At 44.8% G+C, this 17,145-nt stretch overlaps 1 protein-coding gene across 1 annotated transcript in view; it reads right to left on the reverse strand.

Annotated features, from left to right (window-relative positions):
• The window catches only part of LOC126278367 (coiled-coil domain-containing protein 170), a 335,535-nt gene that overhangs the window by 279,105 nt on the left and 39,285 nt on the right, over nucleotides 1-17,145 (reverse strand). Inside the window, exon 3 of the mRNA XM_049978435.1 lies at nucleotides 13,381-13,512. Within this exon, the coding sequence (XP_049834392.1) occupies nucleotides 13,381-13,512 (132 nt within the window). The remainder of the gene's footprint in view (nucleotides 1-13,380; nucleotides 13,513-17,145) is intronic.

Raw genomic sequence — 17,145 nt, forward strand, 5'->3', positions numbered from 1 at the left:
CGTTAAGTTAGGTAGCAGTTGGAAACGTAGAACAGGATGGCTGAAGGGGGTTCTGATCCAGGTCCCTCTCAAAGACGAGTCTGACGTCTCGATCACTCCACTTTTTGTATTACAGCAGTCGCTGTTAAAAAGGTACACACTCTGAATTCCTTAATCACCAAGACATCTCATTGATTCCAGTTGCGCGTGACTGGAAAATGATGTACGAGATGGCCGGTACGCTTCGCTCACTCGTCGTGTCCCCTCTCGACTTTTTATCTGAATGGGACACCTGTGGATTAAACGGATGAACTTTTCGAGTGTTTCATTACAAATGTTGATACAATCTGTAGTGGAAATAGAATCTTCGACAGTCTGAAACAGAACTGGTTAGTCGCTGCTAGTTCGACAGTGAAGCTGACTACACATGTTTCAAATACTTTTTTCCTCAGTTTGTTTACAGAGATGCAGCTATTTCCGTTATGCGCCTTAGATGAGCCACTCATCAAATCTGTTCATGGATTATAATACACGTTCCGTAACCGAAACCTCGTCATTGTTTAGTCCTCTGGGCAAACAGTTGTTGCTTGAGGACTAATGTTGATTAGTAGCGTGCCTTATAGAGGACTGTAGCGTATCTGTAAATCATCTGATACGCTACTATATTTACAGGTTTTTTTCAAGACATTATAAAATTTTAGAAGGTTGTCAGCATATAAAGGGATGGGAAAGACACATACTCCACACCTCATTGGCATTTTGTTATCATGAATGTGTGACTTAACCTGTGTATTTCAGCACAAATATAGCTGTAAAACATTAATAACAGCTAATCGCCGCCTTGAAAAACTATTAACTGCTGCGTGGATCGATATAATCGAACTTTTCTCGAAAAATACCTGGGAACTGGTAAACGCGATAATAGAATAGTGTTCATGTAGTCCACAGGTATGGTGCCTTCAGTTACTTCCACAGGTCCCATGGATGCCCAGGTGAATGAACGAGGGTCACTCCAAAAGAAATGCACACAACTTTTTTTAAAATCTATCTTTTATTTTACGTGTCTGAAAGTTTTACAGTGTGTAGATACATCCTTTAGGAACAATATATTCAGTTCTCCACATAATTTCCATCCCTCTCAACTGCATTACGGCATCTTGGAACAAGCGCCTGTATACCCGCACGATAAAATTCTGGACCAACCTGTTGGAGCCATTGTTTGGCAGCGTGCACAAGGAGGTCATCATCTTCAAACCTTGTTCCACGAAGAGAGTCTTTCATTTTCCCAAAGTGATGATAGTCACATGGAGCTAGGTCAGGACTGTAAGGCGGGTGTTTCAGTGTTGTCCATCCGAGTTTTGTGATCGCTTCCATGGTTTTCTGACTGACGTGGCCGTACATTGTCGTGCAACAGCAAAACATCCTGCTTTTGCCGATGTGGTCGAACACGACCCAGTCGAGCTTGAAGTTTCTTCAGTGTCGTCACATATGTATCAGCATTTATAGTGCTTCCACTTGGCATGATTTCCACAAGCAAGAATCCTTCGGAATCGAAAAACACCATAGCCATAACTTTTCCAGCAGAAGGTGTGGTTTTGAATTTTTTTTTCTTGGATGAATTTGCCTGATGCCACACCACTGATTGCCTCTTCGTCTCTGGTGAAAAATGAAGGATCCATGTTTCATCACCTGTCACATTTCTTCCAAGAAATTCATCTCCAGCATTCTTGTACTGTTCGAAAAGTTGGATGCATACCGTTTTTCTTGTTTCTTTGTGAGCCACTGTCAACATCCTGAGAACCTTTTTTAACGCCACTTTCAGTATTCTGCAAACACTTCCTTCCCCTATCCCAACGTAGCGTGACAATTCGTTCACTGTGATGCCTCCGTCAGCAGTCACTAATTCGTTAACTCTCTGCACATTGTCTGGAGTGTGTGCAGTACGAGGCCTGCCGCAGCGAGGACAATCTTCAATATTGCCGTGCCAGCTTTCATCACGTAACCTGCTTGCCCACCGACTAACTGTACACCTTTTTCAACCTCTTGTAGATGTTTCCCACTGTCTCGTTTTCACAGCACAGGAATTCTATGACAGCGCGTTGCTTCTGCCGAACGTCAAGTGTAGCAGCCATCTTGAGGACATGCTGTGACTGCGCCACTCACGGGAACAGGTTGAACTAAGTTTGAAAACAAGCGGGAAGGATGTATCTACACACTCTAAAACTTTCACACACGCAGAATGAAAACTGTATTTTTACAAAAATAGTGTGCATTTCTTTTGGAGTGACCCTCGTACGTCATAGACTGATACTGCCCTACCTCATCTCCCAGGCATATATTCGAAGGGTCAGTGCATGTTTCGGGCAGCAGTTCTCTTAGATGACAGCGTGACTGGATACGACCATTGACCTAGTTGAACGAGAAACATGAATCGTTTGACCAGGAGACACGTTTACATTGACTGGTGATCCAGTCTCGATGATCTCGCGCTCATTTCGATAGCATTTGACGACGTCACTGCGCCAATATGGAAATATACGAACATCTTACAGAACCTCGTGTTCAACAATGTGCGTTGAACGATGTGCTCCGAAACACTTGCGCCTGCACCAGCTTTGTGCACGGTCATCAGATATTTGCACAGGCCACCGCCCTGCGACCTTCACGTTCTGTCATGAGACGTTGACACTCAACACCTAGTCGCCGACCCATGCTTTTACTGCCCTTCAATAACTTTTCATAGATGTATGAGAGCATGGCGTCTGTCCTTTCGGACTTGTCCGAAGAATAGACACCACGTATTCATACAACTGATTCACCTCGATGTTCAATGAATCCACAGTCTTCAGTGCGGATGCACATTTCGTTCAAACTCCGGCGGGAATCTAAGATTAGCGAGCATGAAGACATAGACGGGGAGTGGGGAAAAGCTGCGCTAGGTGGGAATGTGAATCGTCCGGGGAGCGCGCTTCTGCGATGAACTCTTGTGTCTGGATGACGCAGTGGTTAACGCGACTGCCTTTAGTCCGATCAAAATTACTTGATAGGTGGCACTTACTCGTTGGAGCTGGTTTCCTCCAGTTATAGCTCTCAAAGTTAAGCCAGAATCACTCACCGCTGCCGAACTGCCACAAAAAAAGGTTCAAATGGCTCTGAGCACTATGGGACTTAACATCTATGGTATCAGTCCCCTAGAACTTAGAAGTGCTTAAACCTAACTAACCTAAGGACATCACAAAACACCCAGTGATCACGAAAATCCCTGACCGCCGGGAATCGAACCCGGGAACCCGGGCGCGGGAAGCGAGAACGCTACCGCACGACCACGAGCCGCGGACCTGCTGCAACAATTGGTCAGTTCACTTCTAATTCATTGTCCGGCATTCTTTCTTGATGTACGTGGATCCCAAATCATAGATCTGGCACTTTTGTTACATATTTGGTTCAAATGGCTCTGAGCACTATGGGACTTAACTTCTGAGGTCATCAGTCCCCTAGAACTTAGAACTACTTTAGCCTAAGTAACCTAAGGATATCACACGCATCCACGCCCGAGGCAGGATTCGAACCTGCGACCGTAGCGGTCGCGCGGCTCCAGACTGTAGCGCCTAGAACCGCTCGGCCACCCCAGCCGGCTTACATATTTGGTAACAAATAACAACCACATCAGAAACCACACACACACACACACACACACACACACACACACACACACACACACAACGGTGCTAATGAATTACATAAGTTTCATACACAACACTAACCAAACACTATTGGATACTTCTGCACAAGCCGCGATTCAGCGTCACATATACAGCTGTCATAATCACAGAGACCGACTTATATTAGATAAGTTTCGCACACTGCGTGAAGCTCAATTTTTTAACGCTGCAATTCTTCTTTGCTGAGGTTCGAGTCCTCCCTCGGACATGGGTGTGTGTGTTTGTCCTTAGGATAATTTAGGTTAAGTAGTGTGTAAGCTTAGGGACTGATGACGTAAGCAGTTAAGTCCCATAAGATTTGACACACATTTGAACATTTTTTTCATCTTTGCGACTGAGTCACTACAGTTATAAATATAAATAATGCGCTAACCATTGCGATACGCCACATCTCTCTGTACAGTACGTACGTTCAAACAACGTCAAATGTAGATTATTGTTCTTTATTTCTAAATCTAACGAAAAAGTTAGCCTATTACTTTTATTCAGTTGGTTTATTTAAATGCATTTTTGTATTTCTAATCTTTGCCGCGTTGTTTTTCATCATCGTATTGACTTTTCTATTTGCTCTTATTTTTCTTGCTACCGTTCTGTTTTCGTTTGGGATCTACGTGTGTCGCCTATAATCTGCAACCGAGTCCCACCCAGGACTGCTCATCGATTGCTGACGCGGCAACTTGTGTAACTAGTGTTGAGTGTAGTTTCAGGTAGCCAACAACAGCGGGAAAGTACAGTTTGATTTTAGCGCTGAAACTGAACTTTTTCTCTCTTGGGTCTGTTCGCAAAGATTAGCTTCAATCACCGTGAGTAAAGCGATCGTGATATCAGTTCTGCCTGAGATAGGTGACCGCCGTTTTCTCGGATTTATCGCCCATCACGATGTTGTGGTTAGCTTAGGACATGAGTTTAGATCCTGGGCTACGTGAAGTGTCGTCACAGGTCAGTCACTGGTCACTTAAAATTAGCAGTCGTTTCGACATTCTTCACTGCGGCCACTTCCAACATTGGTCTGCGTTATGCAATAACAGCATAGGTGAAGCGGTAGCCGGAAGCTAAATATCACAACACTGTAGCGGAAAGTGACGGACGTCAACTAACAAGTAATTTTAATCGGACTGTAGTAAGTAGGAGATCAAGGGTTCGGGCCTCAGTCTGGCACGCATTTTCACTCGTCGCCGCATAGAGTCCCGATGCACATCAATCGTTCCTTCTCTTTCTTTTCCTTCAATCCTCCCTCCGTCCCTCACCTTCAATTTACATTACATTTTCATAGACGCTCGCAGTAGCAGCACTTGAGCAGCCGACCAGCCTCATAGCGTCATAGATTCGTTCCTAGACGCCGCGGCATAGCAGTTGTGAAAGTCACTTATGTCTGTATTTTCTCATTTGTAACCTGCATCGTTGCTAGAATCATTCCTCATTCGTCCTTGCTCCTATTGCATACTTTGCTTAGCGCGTCACATGTCCACGACGTCACCAGTCTCGCAGTGGTTATAATGTGCTGTCTCATTAGTGTCGTTGTTACAGTTTCTTGGCACAATTATTCAGGAGTATCACAACAGAGCAAAATACAGACGACTTTCGTTCGTATTGTGTGGTCGATGGGACAAGCCGTGAGACGCGAGCTGGGCGGCTTGAAAGCAGCACCGTGCCAATGACTCTAATGTCCGCGCAAAGGAAGTTGACACACGGCGCGGTGGCTGATGGGAGCGCCCCCTACACGGTTCCCGGACGTGTAATAACGTTGACCGCCTAGGAGTGAGTTTGAGGGGTTGCGCAGTAATATTGAGAACATCAAAAACTTTGGAAATGTGTTGCGCTGCCTGGTAATATTCTGTAATGTGTGGGCAGCATTGAGAGTGTACTTGACAGTCTCTCGCGTGCTGCACGGCCCAAGATGGTTAGATTAGGTTAAGTTTGTTGCTGTTGTGTGGAAAATGAACTCAAAACAAGACGAAAGACCATTAATCTTGAAGTGCATCGAATTGTATAAATCACTGCTGGTATTGTGAGATGTTAGAGCAGATGAGGACAGAAGCAGGATTTTTTTAAAGATTGATGTATCATATAATTTGTTGCTTAATATATAAGAAATGGCCACGAAGTTAGCGGTTTCTAAAAAGTTTAATTAATGCAAAATTCATACATATTATAAAAATGTATGTATGAGTGTGTATGTGTTAGTTCCACATCTCCTTCTAAACCACTAGAGTGATTTCAACCAAACTTGGTAATCAGCCAACAATCGCTGTAGGGGTAAGAATCGTGTATCTACCGTAGTCCAAGAGATATGACGTCATAAACAATAAGATGTGTGAAAAACCGCCGCATCATGCATGATGTTTAAATGTATTAATTCTGAGCTACTAACTCTATTCGCAATAAATTTCGCAAACGATATTCACTTATGCAGCTAAATACACCGACAAAAGTATATCATGGTACAACATTTAGTTCAGGAGATATAACGTCATAAATACTGAAATTCACGAAAAGCTGCCGCATCATGGATAACGTTTAAATGTATTGCTTCTGTGCTACTAACTCTATTCTGGACACATTTTCCAGAGAGCATCCTAATACGCCGCTGTATGTAACTACAAAATTATATCATTGTATGAAACAGATGAGGAGATTTGATGTCATTAAACTGAGATGCGGGAAAAAGTTTTGCATTATGCTTGACGCTTAAATTTATTACTTCTTTTCTATTAACTCTGTTTGCAACATATTTCGCAGACAGTACCCGAATATGCCGCTGAGTGTACTTACACAAGTAAATTTTTGCACGACACCATTATTCAAGAGATAGGACGTGATAACACGAAGCGATGCAACAAATTGCCACATCATGCATGAAGTTTTAATACATTTATTCTTTACTGCAAAGAGACTCGTACAGTCGAGTACTCGTACAGTCGAGTCAAATTCGAAAATTCGTGACACATGGCAGCGCTTTTGACTGCTTTCAGTTGCGATGCGCAAACGGTTGTAGGCTAAAACAGCAGCCGCCTATGGAGTTATGAAGAGGCGTTGCCATAAAAACTTTTACAAATTCGCGTTGTTGAAGCAGGTGCGCCCAGCGAACAGAAACTGTCCGGGATAATCTTTCTTAAATTTGGATACTGTACTTACACGTTTGTACATTATGCGAATTTCTCTTTACGGCAGTTTCATAATTATAAAGGTATTTTCCCGAATACATGGGAAAGGAATTTCTTCGATTCTTCTCTAAAAGCACAGCTCATTTTTTCTTTTCATTTCTAAAGCGAAACTGGCAAAATGAAAGCCCGAGCAGTATCAGGTTTGTCAGCTACTTATGAATAAAAGTATATAATATTATTTATCTCTGTGTATATGTTTCCGGCATTGTGTGAAATCCAGTATTCTATTGGATACCTTGGTTATGTGTAGAATACCTAAAATCGACGTCAGAGATTTGAAAAAATCCATATTTTATACACTTAAGAGGCAAAGAAACTGTTACACCTGCCTCATACCCCCGCAGAGCACGCAGAAGCTCCGCATCATGACGTGGCATGCACTCGACTAATGTCTGACGTAGTGCTGGAGGGGAATGACATCATGAATCCTGCAAGGCTGTCCATAAATACGTCAGAGTACGAGGGGATATCCTCAACATTGTTTATGTCTGGGGAGTTTGGTGGCCAGCGGAAATGTTTAAACTCAGAATAGTGTTCCTGGAGCCACTCTGTAGCAATTCTGGACCTGTGGGGTGTCGCATTGTCGTGGCGGAATGGCCCAAGTCCGTCGGAATACACAATGGATATGAATAGATGCAGGTGGTCGGACAGGACGTTTACGTACGTGACACCTGTCAGAGTCGTGTAAGAGTTCCCATATCACTCTAACTGCACACGCCCTACACTATTACAGAGCCTTCTCCAACTTGAACAGTCCCCTGCTGACATGCAAGGTCCATGGATCCATGAGGCTCTTTCCATATCCGTACACGACCTGTCTCTCGATACAATTTGAAACGAGACTCGTCCGATCTGGCAACATGTTTCGAGCCATCAACAGTCGAATGTCGGTGACGACGGATCCAGACCAGGCGTAAAGATTTGTGCCGTGCAGTCATCAAGGATACACGAGTGGGCCTTCGCTTCCGAAAGCCCATATCGATGAAGTTTCGTCGAATGGTTCGCACGCTGACACTTGTTGAGGGCCCAGCATTGATATCTGCGGCAGTTTGCGGAAGGGTTGCACTTCTGTCACGTTGAACGATTCTCTTCAGTCGTCGTTGGTCCCATTCTTGCAGAATCTTCTTCTGGTCGCAGCGATGTCGGAGATTTGGTGTGTCACCGGATTCCTGACCTTCACGGTACACTTGTAAATGGTCGTACTGGAGATTCCCAACTTCATCGCTGTGCCCCATTGCTCTTTCGCCTACTATAACACCACTTTCAAACTCACTTAAATCTTGATACCATGCCATCGTAGCAGCCGTAACCTATCTAACAACTGAGCCAGGCACTTGTCCTAGATAGGCGTTGCCGACCACAGCGCCATATTATGCGTTTTTACATATCTCTGTATTTGAATACGCATGCCTATACCAGTTTCTTTGGCGCTTCAGTGCACATTGCCTAGGCATTGTATACCCTGATAGATTGCCTGCTAGCAAAGCATATAATACACCTAATCCCGCGATTTTTTCCGCTACCACTGTTTGCGGTGTCGTTGTTTAATGGTTGCAAAGACCGCGGTGGCATTCCTGTCTTTGTTTAATGGTTGCAAAGACAGCGTATTGTTGTACGACGTTCAACTAACAGGCCACGGATACCGCCCATCCGGCTGAGGTTCCACAGACGATCTCTCGTCATCCTTCCCCGTTGTTCTTGTATCGCTATGTCGGAAGGGATTGTTGTGGCACGATGGGAATCACGCGATGCTGACATGGAACGACGGTTCTACGATGAATTATCACAAGTTTTGCTAACCGAAACCAGTTACCAAAAGTTAGTCGACTACGTGAAAAAGGCTAAGACGACCATGAAGAAGGAACCACGGCGCTATTAGTTGCAGAAACATTATGACGTAATGATGGTCGAGAATAAGACTAAGTCGGTCTATCCTGTTAAAGAAGGTACGAGTGCTATTCAATTTTACTTCGCGCACTCCAAGTTGGCTCAAAATGGCTCTGAGCACTATGGGACTTAACATCTGAGGTCATCAGTCCCCCAGAACTTAGAACTACTTAAACCTAACTAACCTAAGGACTTCACACACATCCACGCCCGAGACAGGATTCGAACCTGCGACCGTAGCGGTCGCGCGATTCCAGGCTATAGCGCCTAGGACCGCACTCCAAGTTATTTGACGTATTCTATAAGGCACATTTGGCTATTGGTCATGGAGGTCTGGACGGGACGTTGAAAGAACTCTCACCCAAGTACTAGAACATGATATTGGGCTGTCATTCAGTTTTGTGAGACTTGCCAGAAAAAGCAAAATGGTGATAAAAAAAATGTGGTGTGGTCAAGCCAACGGTTTTTTCGGAATTTATTTCCCATAGTGAGGTCGATCTCATCGACTTTCAGTCCCATCCTAATAGGGAGTACAAGTTTATAATGGTCTAGCAAGATCATCTCACTAATTTGTTGTTCTCAGGGTTCTGAAATCAAAGATAGCGGAAGAATTAGCCTACAACCTTATCTACATACGAGGGTGAGTCAAATGAAAACCTTAAGTATTTTTAAATATTATTTATTGTGCAGAAGTGGTACAAAGCTGTATCACTTTTCAACATAAACTCCCCCATCCTCAATGCAAGTCCTCCAGCGATTACAAAGTGCGTAAATACCTTTAGAAAAAAAATCTTTTCGTAGTCCGCGCGTCCATTCATGCACCGCGTGGCGTACCTCTTCATCAAAACGGAACTTCTTTCCTCTTTGAGTGGTCCAAAAATATGGAAATCACTTTGGTAATGAGGAATGGCTTCATTCCTTGCTCGCTCTTTTCGTTTCCGGTTGGTGGAAGTGAACCCAGGTTTCGTCCCCAGTAACGATTCTTGCAAGGAAGCCTCACCTTCTTGTTCAAACCGCCGAAGAAGTTCTTCACTAGCATCAACACGTCGTTCTCTCATTTCAGGAGTCAACTGCAGTGGCACCCATCTTGCAGACACTTTGTGAAACTGGAGCACATCTTGCACAATGTGGTGTGCTGACCCATGACTAATCTGTAAACATGCTGCAATGTCATTCAGTGTCACTCGGCGGTTTTCCTTCACTATGGCTTCAAATGCTGCCATGTTCTGTGGAGTCACAACTCGTTGTGCCTGTCCTGGACGAGGAGCATCTTCCACTGAAGTCACACCATTTGCCAACTTCCTACTCCATTCGTAGACTTGCTGCTGTGACAAACAAGCATCACCGTATTGAATCTTCATTCGTCGATGAATTCCAATAGGTTTCACACTTTGACTACGCAAAAACCGAATAACAGAACGCTGTTCTTCCCTGGTGCAAGTCGCAAGTGGGGTGGCATCTTTATACTGATACTGCGACGGTATGTATGCATCTGCACTATGCTGCCACCTACAGGCCATTCTGCACGCTGTTTGTAGCACGCTTACCAACTTACAGGATAACAGCGAGAAATTTCGATTTGTTATTACAAATTTAAAGTTTTCATTTGAGTCACCCTCGTAGTTACGTTGCTTGAAGCTCCAACGATTCTACAGTTCGGAAACGGCAGGGAATTTGCAAACAATGTGGTAAGCAGACTAAAGGGGGACTGGCCTACCTTGAAGATCATCCATGGTAAGCCGCGCCACTCGCAGAGTCAGGGCAGCGTCGAAAAAGAAAATCAGGACATTGAAAATATGCGATGTGCTTGGATGGAAGATGAAAAAAAAAAAAAAAAACTAGCTGTTGAAGTGATGGACTGCGGTTCGTGCAACTTATGAAAAACAGAGCTTTTCATTCTGAGATTAACATGTCACCATACGAAGCTCTGTTGGGCTGCAAAGATAGAGTAGGTCTCTCGACAGCGTCCCTACCTCACGACGGTTTGCAAGACGTAGAGACTGAGGAAGAGACGGAAAAAATAACAAAGAGCGCACAAATAACAGCAGAAAGAAAGACGAGATGAATCAATGCAAGAGGCACAGCTCCCTGCAGAAGACATAGATGAGAATGCAATCCATGATGGGGGAAACCAAAACAGTGAGGAAGTCATGGGTAACGAAGAGCCTTCCATTCCTGTGGTTACCGAAAATCCTTCTTTTCTTATATCTGTTGGGTATTTTTAAAAGAAACCAGCTGTGCTCTTATAAATAATCATCTCTCACAAAATTTCGTCCCGCAAGTATATCTGGCAGATGTTGAAGAGTGGCAATCTGGCAACACTGTAAAAACATGTATGGTAACTACCTCTATCATAACAAATCACATTAGCTATTCGGATGGCGTAGCCGGCACGGTAGCTCAGCGTTTTCGGTCAGAGAGACGGTTGGCCTCTGTAATAAAAAACTGAGTGGAAAGATCAACCACCGAATTTGAACCGGATGTCTTGCGAAGTCCGCAACGACCAAACACAACGATCAAAAAACAAAAAGGGTGTTCGGTTAGAGGGCTGTTTGCCTTCTGTAATAAAAAAAAAAACTGAATAAAGGAATCGACGATCAGCTTGAACGGTTGTCTTGTGACGTTCGCGCAGGCCAAACGCAACGAACTATATCGAAAAAACAAATAAATAAATAAATGGTGCAGTGGATATAGTTTTGGGTTAGCATGCATTAGGTGGAAGGTTCGATCCTGGGTTAAGGCATATGTTTGTTATTTGGTAAATGTAGTACATGTGGTACGTTATCTGGCATCTTAATCGTCAACAGCGATTGCAGCGGGTCCTCTAGAAAACATCTGCACTTACGGACTACAGTCGTATAAATGGAAGATTGGTCACCTTTGAAAGGAAGCCCTTTCCACGTCGTGGGTGAGAACATATTCACACCACTTCATCTAATAGATGCGAAACCTGTTTTCATTGTACCCTCCTCCAATGGTCCCATGGCTTTGTACCAGCTATTATTCTTGCCTCGTTCAGGTCCATTACAGCACTAGCAACGTGCTTTGTGAATAACTTCCAAACTCGGTTACTATTTGTAGTGTTATCACCATGGTCCCACTAATTATGCCTTTCAACATTATTAATCTGTCGATGGGATTCTGGAAGCATCACGTCTACATTATGAAATGTTAGAATGAAATTAGCAAATAATAAAAATGCGCCCCAACCCAGGGTCGAACCTTCGACCTCCTGCATGCTAACCCAAAACTTTATCCACTGCACCAACTGTATAGCACCATTTAAGTGTACTGACAGAGATAGTTAAGTATAATTGTGGTTACAGTGTTGCCAGATTGCCACTCCTTAACTTCCTTTTCCTGCCGGATGTACTCGCCGGTCGAAAGTTTGTGAGAGACATTTTTTAAACTTTCAGGAAACATTCCTCACACATAAGTAAAGAAAATATGTAATGTGGACATGTGTCCGGAAACGTTTAATTTCCATGTTAGAGCTCATTTTAGTTTCGTCAGCATGTACTCCAACGTGATCAAATTGTAAATTTTCACAATCAACATGTGTGAGTTGACGGGATTCCGCACGCAATTGTGCAATCACGTCATCAACACAGATTTTCGGTGAACGTTTGGGCAGGCATTGTTGGTGATGTCTTGATTGGGCCCCATGTTCTTCCACCTACGCTCAATGGAGCACATTATCATCATTTCATACGGGATACTCTACCTGTGCTGCTAGAACATGTGCCTTTACAAGTACGACACAACATGTGGTTCACGCACGATGGAGCTCCTGCACATTTCAGTCGAAGTGTTCGTACGCTTCTCAACAACAGATTCGGTGACCGATGGATTGGTAGAGGCGGACCAATTCCATGGCCTCCACTCTCTGTTGACCTCAACCCTCTTGACCTTCATTTATGGGGACATTTGAAAGCTCTTGTCTACGCGACCCCGGTACCAAATGTAGAGACTCTTCGTGTTCGTATTGTGGACGGCTGTGATACAACACGCCATTCTCCAGGGCTGCATCAGCGCATCAGGGATTCCATGCGACGGAGGGTGGATGCATGTATCCTCGCTAACGGAGCACATTTTGAACATTTCCTGTAACAAAGTGTTTGAAGTCACGCTGGTACGTTCTGTTGCTGTGTGTTTCCATTCCATGATTAATGTGATTTGAAGAGAAGTAATATTACACCAGATCATCTGAAGATGAGCAGAGCCCTAAAGCTTAATGAATAAAAAAGGGTCCAGAAATATCCTGTGACTATTATATTACGACCAGTCAGCCATTTTAAGGCTACTTCTATTCTTATCATTATATTGGTCGCATGGTTCCGCAACTGCTTTCAGTCATGTCACTGCAGCAGCATATTTATAACCAACATTCCAAATCATTTGATTTGATTTCGTGCAAGATATTATCTGCAGTACAGCTGAGCAGTCCATAGAAAACGTCGATAATATTGCACAGAATTATTGACCGTCTAGGATAGGGGGTATTCCCCACTTACGGTCGCTTCCATCAGCTACTGCGACACGTGTCAAATGGGTACGCGCGGACAGCTCGTGACGTAGCGTTCGCCGCGCTCTCGTGTCGGCAGCTGCAGCTGCAGCTGCAGGCATACCTGAACCCTCTTGCGCAGCGACGTGATGATGGATGTCTGCCGGGCGTTCTGCTCCCGCAGCTGCTCAGCCTCCGACTGCAGCTCCGACAGCCGCTGCTCGCGCGACCGCAGCTGTGATCGCGCATCTCCAAGCTGCGAACAACACAGTACAAGGAAACGTGGTTAAAAGACGCGTCTCATCAAACAAACACAGTCCTCAGCTGGCAATTTATGGTAGAGCTATCTAGTGGTACTATCATTATTCTCTGCTCATCGTAAAGCTTTAGGGTACCCATTCCTCCGCGTTTGTCGGTATGCCACTAGAATCTCCCATAAACCGAGTCCTGTAAATACAGTCGCGTGGTTCGGTACGTTTTTGCTACAGCAATGCATCTCGCACCTCACCCTTAATGGCACTATATTTGTTAATCATGAAAACATAGAATTTTTGTAACTTTGTTAAATTATGTAATCTGTCCTGATTATGTTGATTTATACATTAATGGGTTTAGAACGAAATTTGAGCTCTATATACTAAATTTTAGATTTATGGTCGTTATACTGCCGTGCCCCTTTATTTCAATTGTAGGAAAAGTTTGTATTTCGCAAAACAACTGGAAAAAAATCTCTGTTTCCAGTGCTTCTGTTTGGTACATGCAGCATGTCCCTCCTAAGAGTCGTCGGGCGCGTTTTATCTGGTATTTCCGCTGAAATCTGTAATTTCGTTTTTGCAATGAGTTGCTGGAATCAGCCCAAACAAATACTGCCCATCACGTTTTCATGCAACGACAGCGTCGGCGGACAGCGTCGGTTTGTTTCCTGTTACAAACAAAATCATTTTCAAAGCAGAATTTTCGGGTTTTCGCGTTTTCTTTGACGCCAATGAGCTTAGGAAAATGGGCAGTTTTCGTTGTCAGAAGTCATCCCTTCCACAGCGCGATTTTCTCTTTAAATTCGTCCACTTGCGGCATGAAACCAGAAATAAGGTGGTTCTCTTCGTCTCCAGTCAACTATATTTAAAATTCAACATCAGAAATAAGCTCGGATATTTTAATTATCATTCTTTCTTCCCTTTTTTCTTGAGAAATTCAACAATAGGGGCGCTTAAATCGAAATGTTCTTCCAGCTAAGGAACGTATCTCGCAGCGTCATGTAACGTTGAAACGGTACAGTAGTATCCGCTCTATAACCAGCAGGTTTCACTGCTCGCTCGCACCGGGAAATAAAAACAGAGGCGGCTCCGCAGCCAATTTTATTACACGACGTGGCCGGCCGCGGGTGTAACAGAACCCATGTGGACGGGTGGAAAGAAATGTGTCAGGCTTCATAATACGTATTTATATGTATCGTGCATTATGCATTTCTTGTACGTGAATGTGAATCTGCACGTGAACTTTCCTAATCCTCCTCACACCTTTCCGTAAAGCGTGGCCAAATCTTCCTTGGGAAGTAGTTCTGTAGTTTAGTAGTGCCAACCTTACTCCTGGGTAGGGGATCAGAGAGACAGCACAGCAGGTAAAAGTCAAAGACTTTCCAGTGTTACAAGATTTGGGGTGGAGAGGTTGGTCACGGCCAAGTGGCTCGACCACCCCCTCCACTGGGGCCCAGGAAGACCTCCCGGGATGCCTGCCATATTCAGGGGCGTTACAAAAGACGGGTAAGTGAGCAGATGTACCCTCAGTGCGTCTGTCTCGATGTTCACCCGTGGAAGACAGGTATTTGAATATTTGTACTAATTCTTTTATTTCCAGATTCAGATTGTATAAGGAAATGAATGATCTCGTTAATTTAGGAAATTTGACCCCCTGTGTTAATGTATCTTGTCCCCAGTTTACCCATTATGCTCCTCACATAGTGGATGTCCTATGTAAAATATTGGGAGACTTGGGTGGTATACATTTGGCCAACGCAATTCCGACTTGCCCGTAGAAATGTGCGTGCAGAGTAGTATATAATATACCCGAGCTATAAGTTGTAAAATTGTAATATCTGTAAACTGGAACAATTGCCGCAATCGCTGTAAAATCGAGTGATAATATTTAAAATACATACGTAATCAGTTGTCATCAATCTTTAACATACCTTAAAAATCACATAGGAGTCCATTTCAAGGAATTCATTTAAAAATAGAAGATATAGAATGCAGGGACCCACACATCAGCGTGTGAGCCCTCCAGCCCCTTGCCTAGTATCGTACAGAAAAGGCACACTCTCTAGGTAGCGCTCTCAAGCTCCCCTCCCAGTTATCCGTTGAGCAATTTTTCATTCAGGGATTGACGACGTCAACTTTCATCTGGCGTCCGTAGGCTAGGACGTATGACGGGAAACTTTCAACGTTTCCACACTCCTAGTTAATTTCAGTCAAAAATTGTTCCAATTCATGACGAAAAAATGCGTGAGACTTTATAGGATTTACTATTGCACTGCCAATTCCATCACGTGTTCCATGCCTTCATTTTTAAGACAAAGTGCTTCGCGATGTGTAGAACCATGCATACAATTCATCTGTCGCTCGTAATGTTTAGCTTTCTTTGTCAACTAAATTTTTAAATTCTTACTGCGTAGTGTTGCAATGCTGTTTCACAGCAGATCTGCGGCAGCCGTCGATAATACACTCCTGGAAATTGAAATAAGAACACCGTGAATTCATTGTCCCAGGAAGGGGAAACTTTATTGACACATTCCTGGGGTCAGATACATCACATGATCACACTGACAGAACCACCGGCACATAGACACAGGCAACAGAGCATGCACAATGTCGGCACTAGTACAGTGTATATCCACCTTTCGCAGCAATGCAGACTGCTATTCTCCCATGGAGACGATCGTAGAAATGCTGGATGTAGTCCTCTGGAACGGCTTGCCATGCCATTTCCACCTGGCGCCTCAGTTGGACCAGCGTTCGTGCTGGACGTGCAGACCGCGTGAGACGACGCTTCATCCAGTCCCAAACATGCTCAATGGGGGACAGATCCGGAGATCTTGCTGGCCAGGGTAGTTGACTTACACCTTCTAGAGCACGTTGGGTGGCACGGGATACATGCGGACGTGCATTGTCCTGTTGGAACAGCAAGTTCCCTTGCCGGTCTAGGAATGGTAGAACGATGGGTTCGATGACGGTTTGGATGTACCGTGCACTATTCAGTGTCCCCTCGACGATCACCAGAGGTGTACGGCCAGTGTAGGAGATCGCTGCCCACACCATGATGCCGGGTGTTGGCCCTGTGTGCCTCGGTCGTATGCAGTCGTGATTGTGGTGCTCACCTGCACGGTGCCAAACGCGCATACGACCATCATTGGCACCAAGGCAGAAGCGACTCTCATCGCTGAAGACGACACGTCTCCATTCGTCCCTCCATTCACGCCTGTCGCGACACCACTGGAGGCGGGCTGCACGATGTTGGGGCGTGAGCGGAAGACGGCCTAACGGTGTGCGGGACCGTAGCCCAGCTTCATGGAGACGGTTGCGAATGGTCCTCGCCAATACCCCAGGAGCAACAGTGTCCCTAATTTGTTGGGAAGTGGCGGTGCGGTCCCCTACGGCACTGCGTAGGATCCTACGGTCTTGGCGTGCATCCGTGCGTCGCTGCGGTCCGGTCCCAGGTCGACGGGCACGTGCACCTTCCGCCGACCACTGGCGACAACATCGATGTACTGTGGAGACCTCACGCCCCACGTGTTGAGCAATTCGGCGGTACGTCCACCCGGCCTCCCGCATGCCCACTATACGCTCTCGCTCAAAGTCCGTCAACTGCACATACGGTTCACGTCCAAGCTGTCGCG

The sequence above is a fragment of the Schistocerca gregaria genome, chromosome 6, assembly GCF_023897955.1.
Source record: "Schistocerca gregaria isolate iqSchGreg1 chromosome 6, iqSchGreg1.2, whole genome shotgun sequence".
Classification (NCBI taxonomy): domain Eukaryota; kingdom Metazoa; phylum Arthropoda; class Insecta; order Orthoptera; family Acrididae; genus Schistocerca; species Schistocerca gregaria.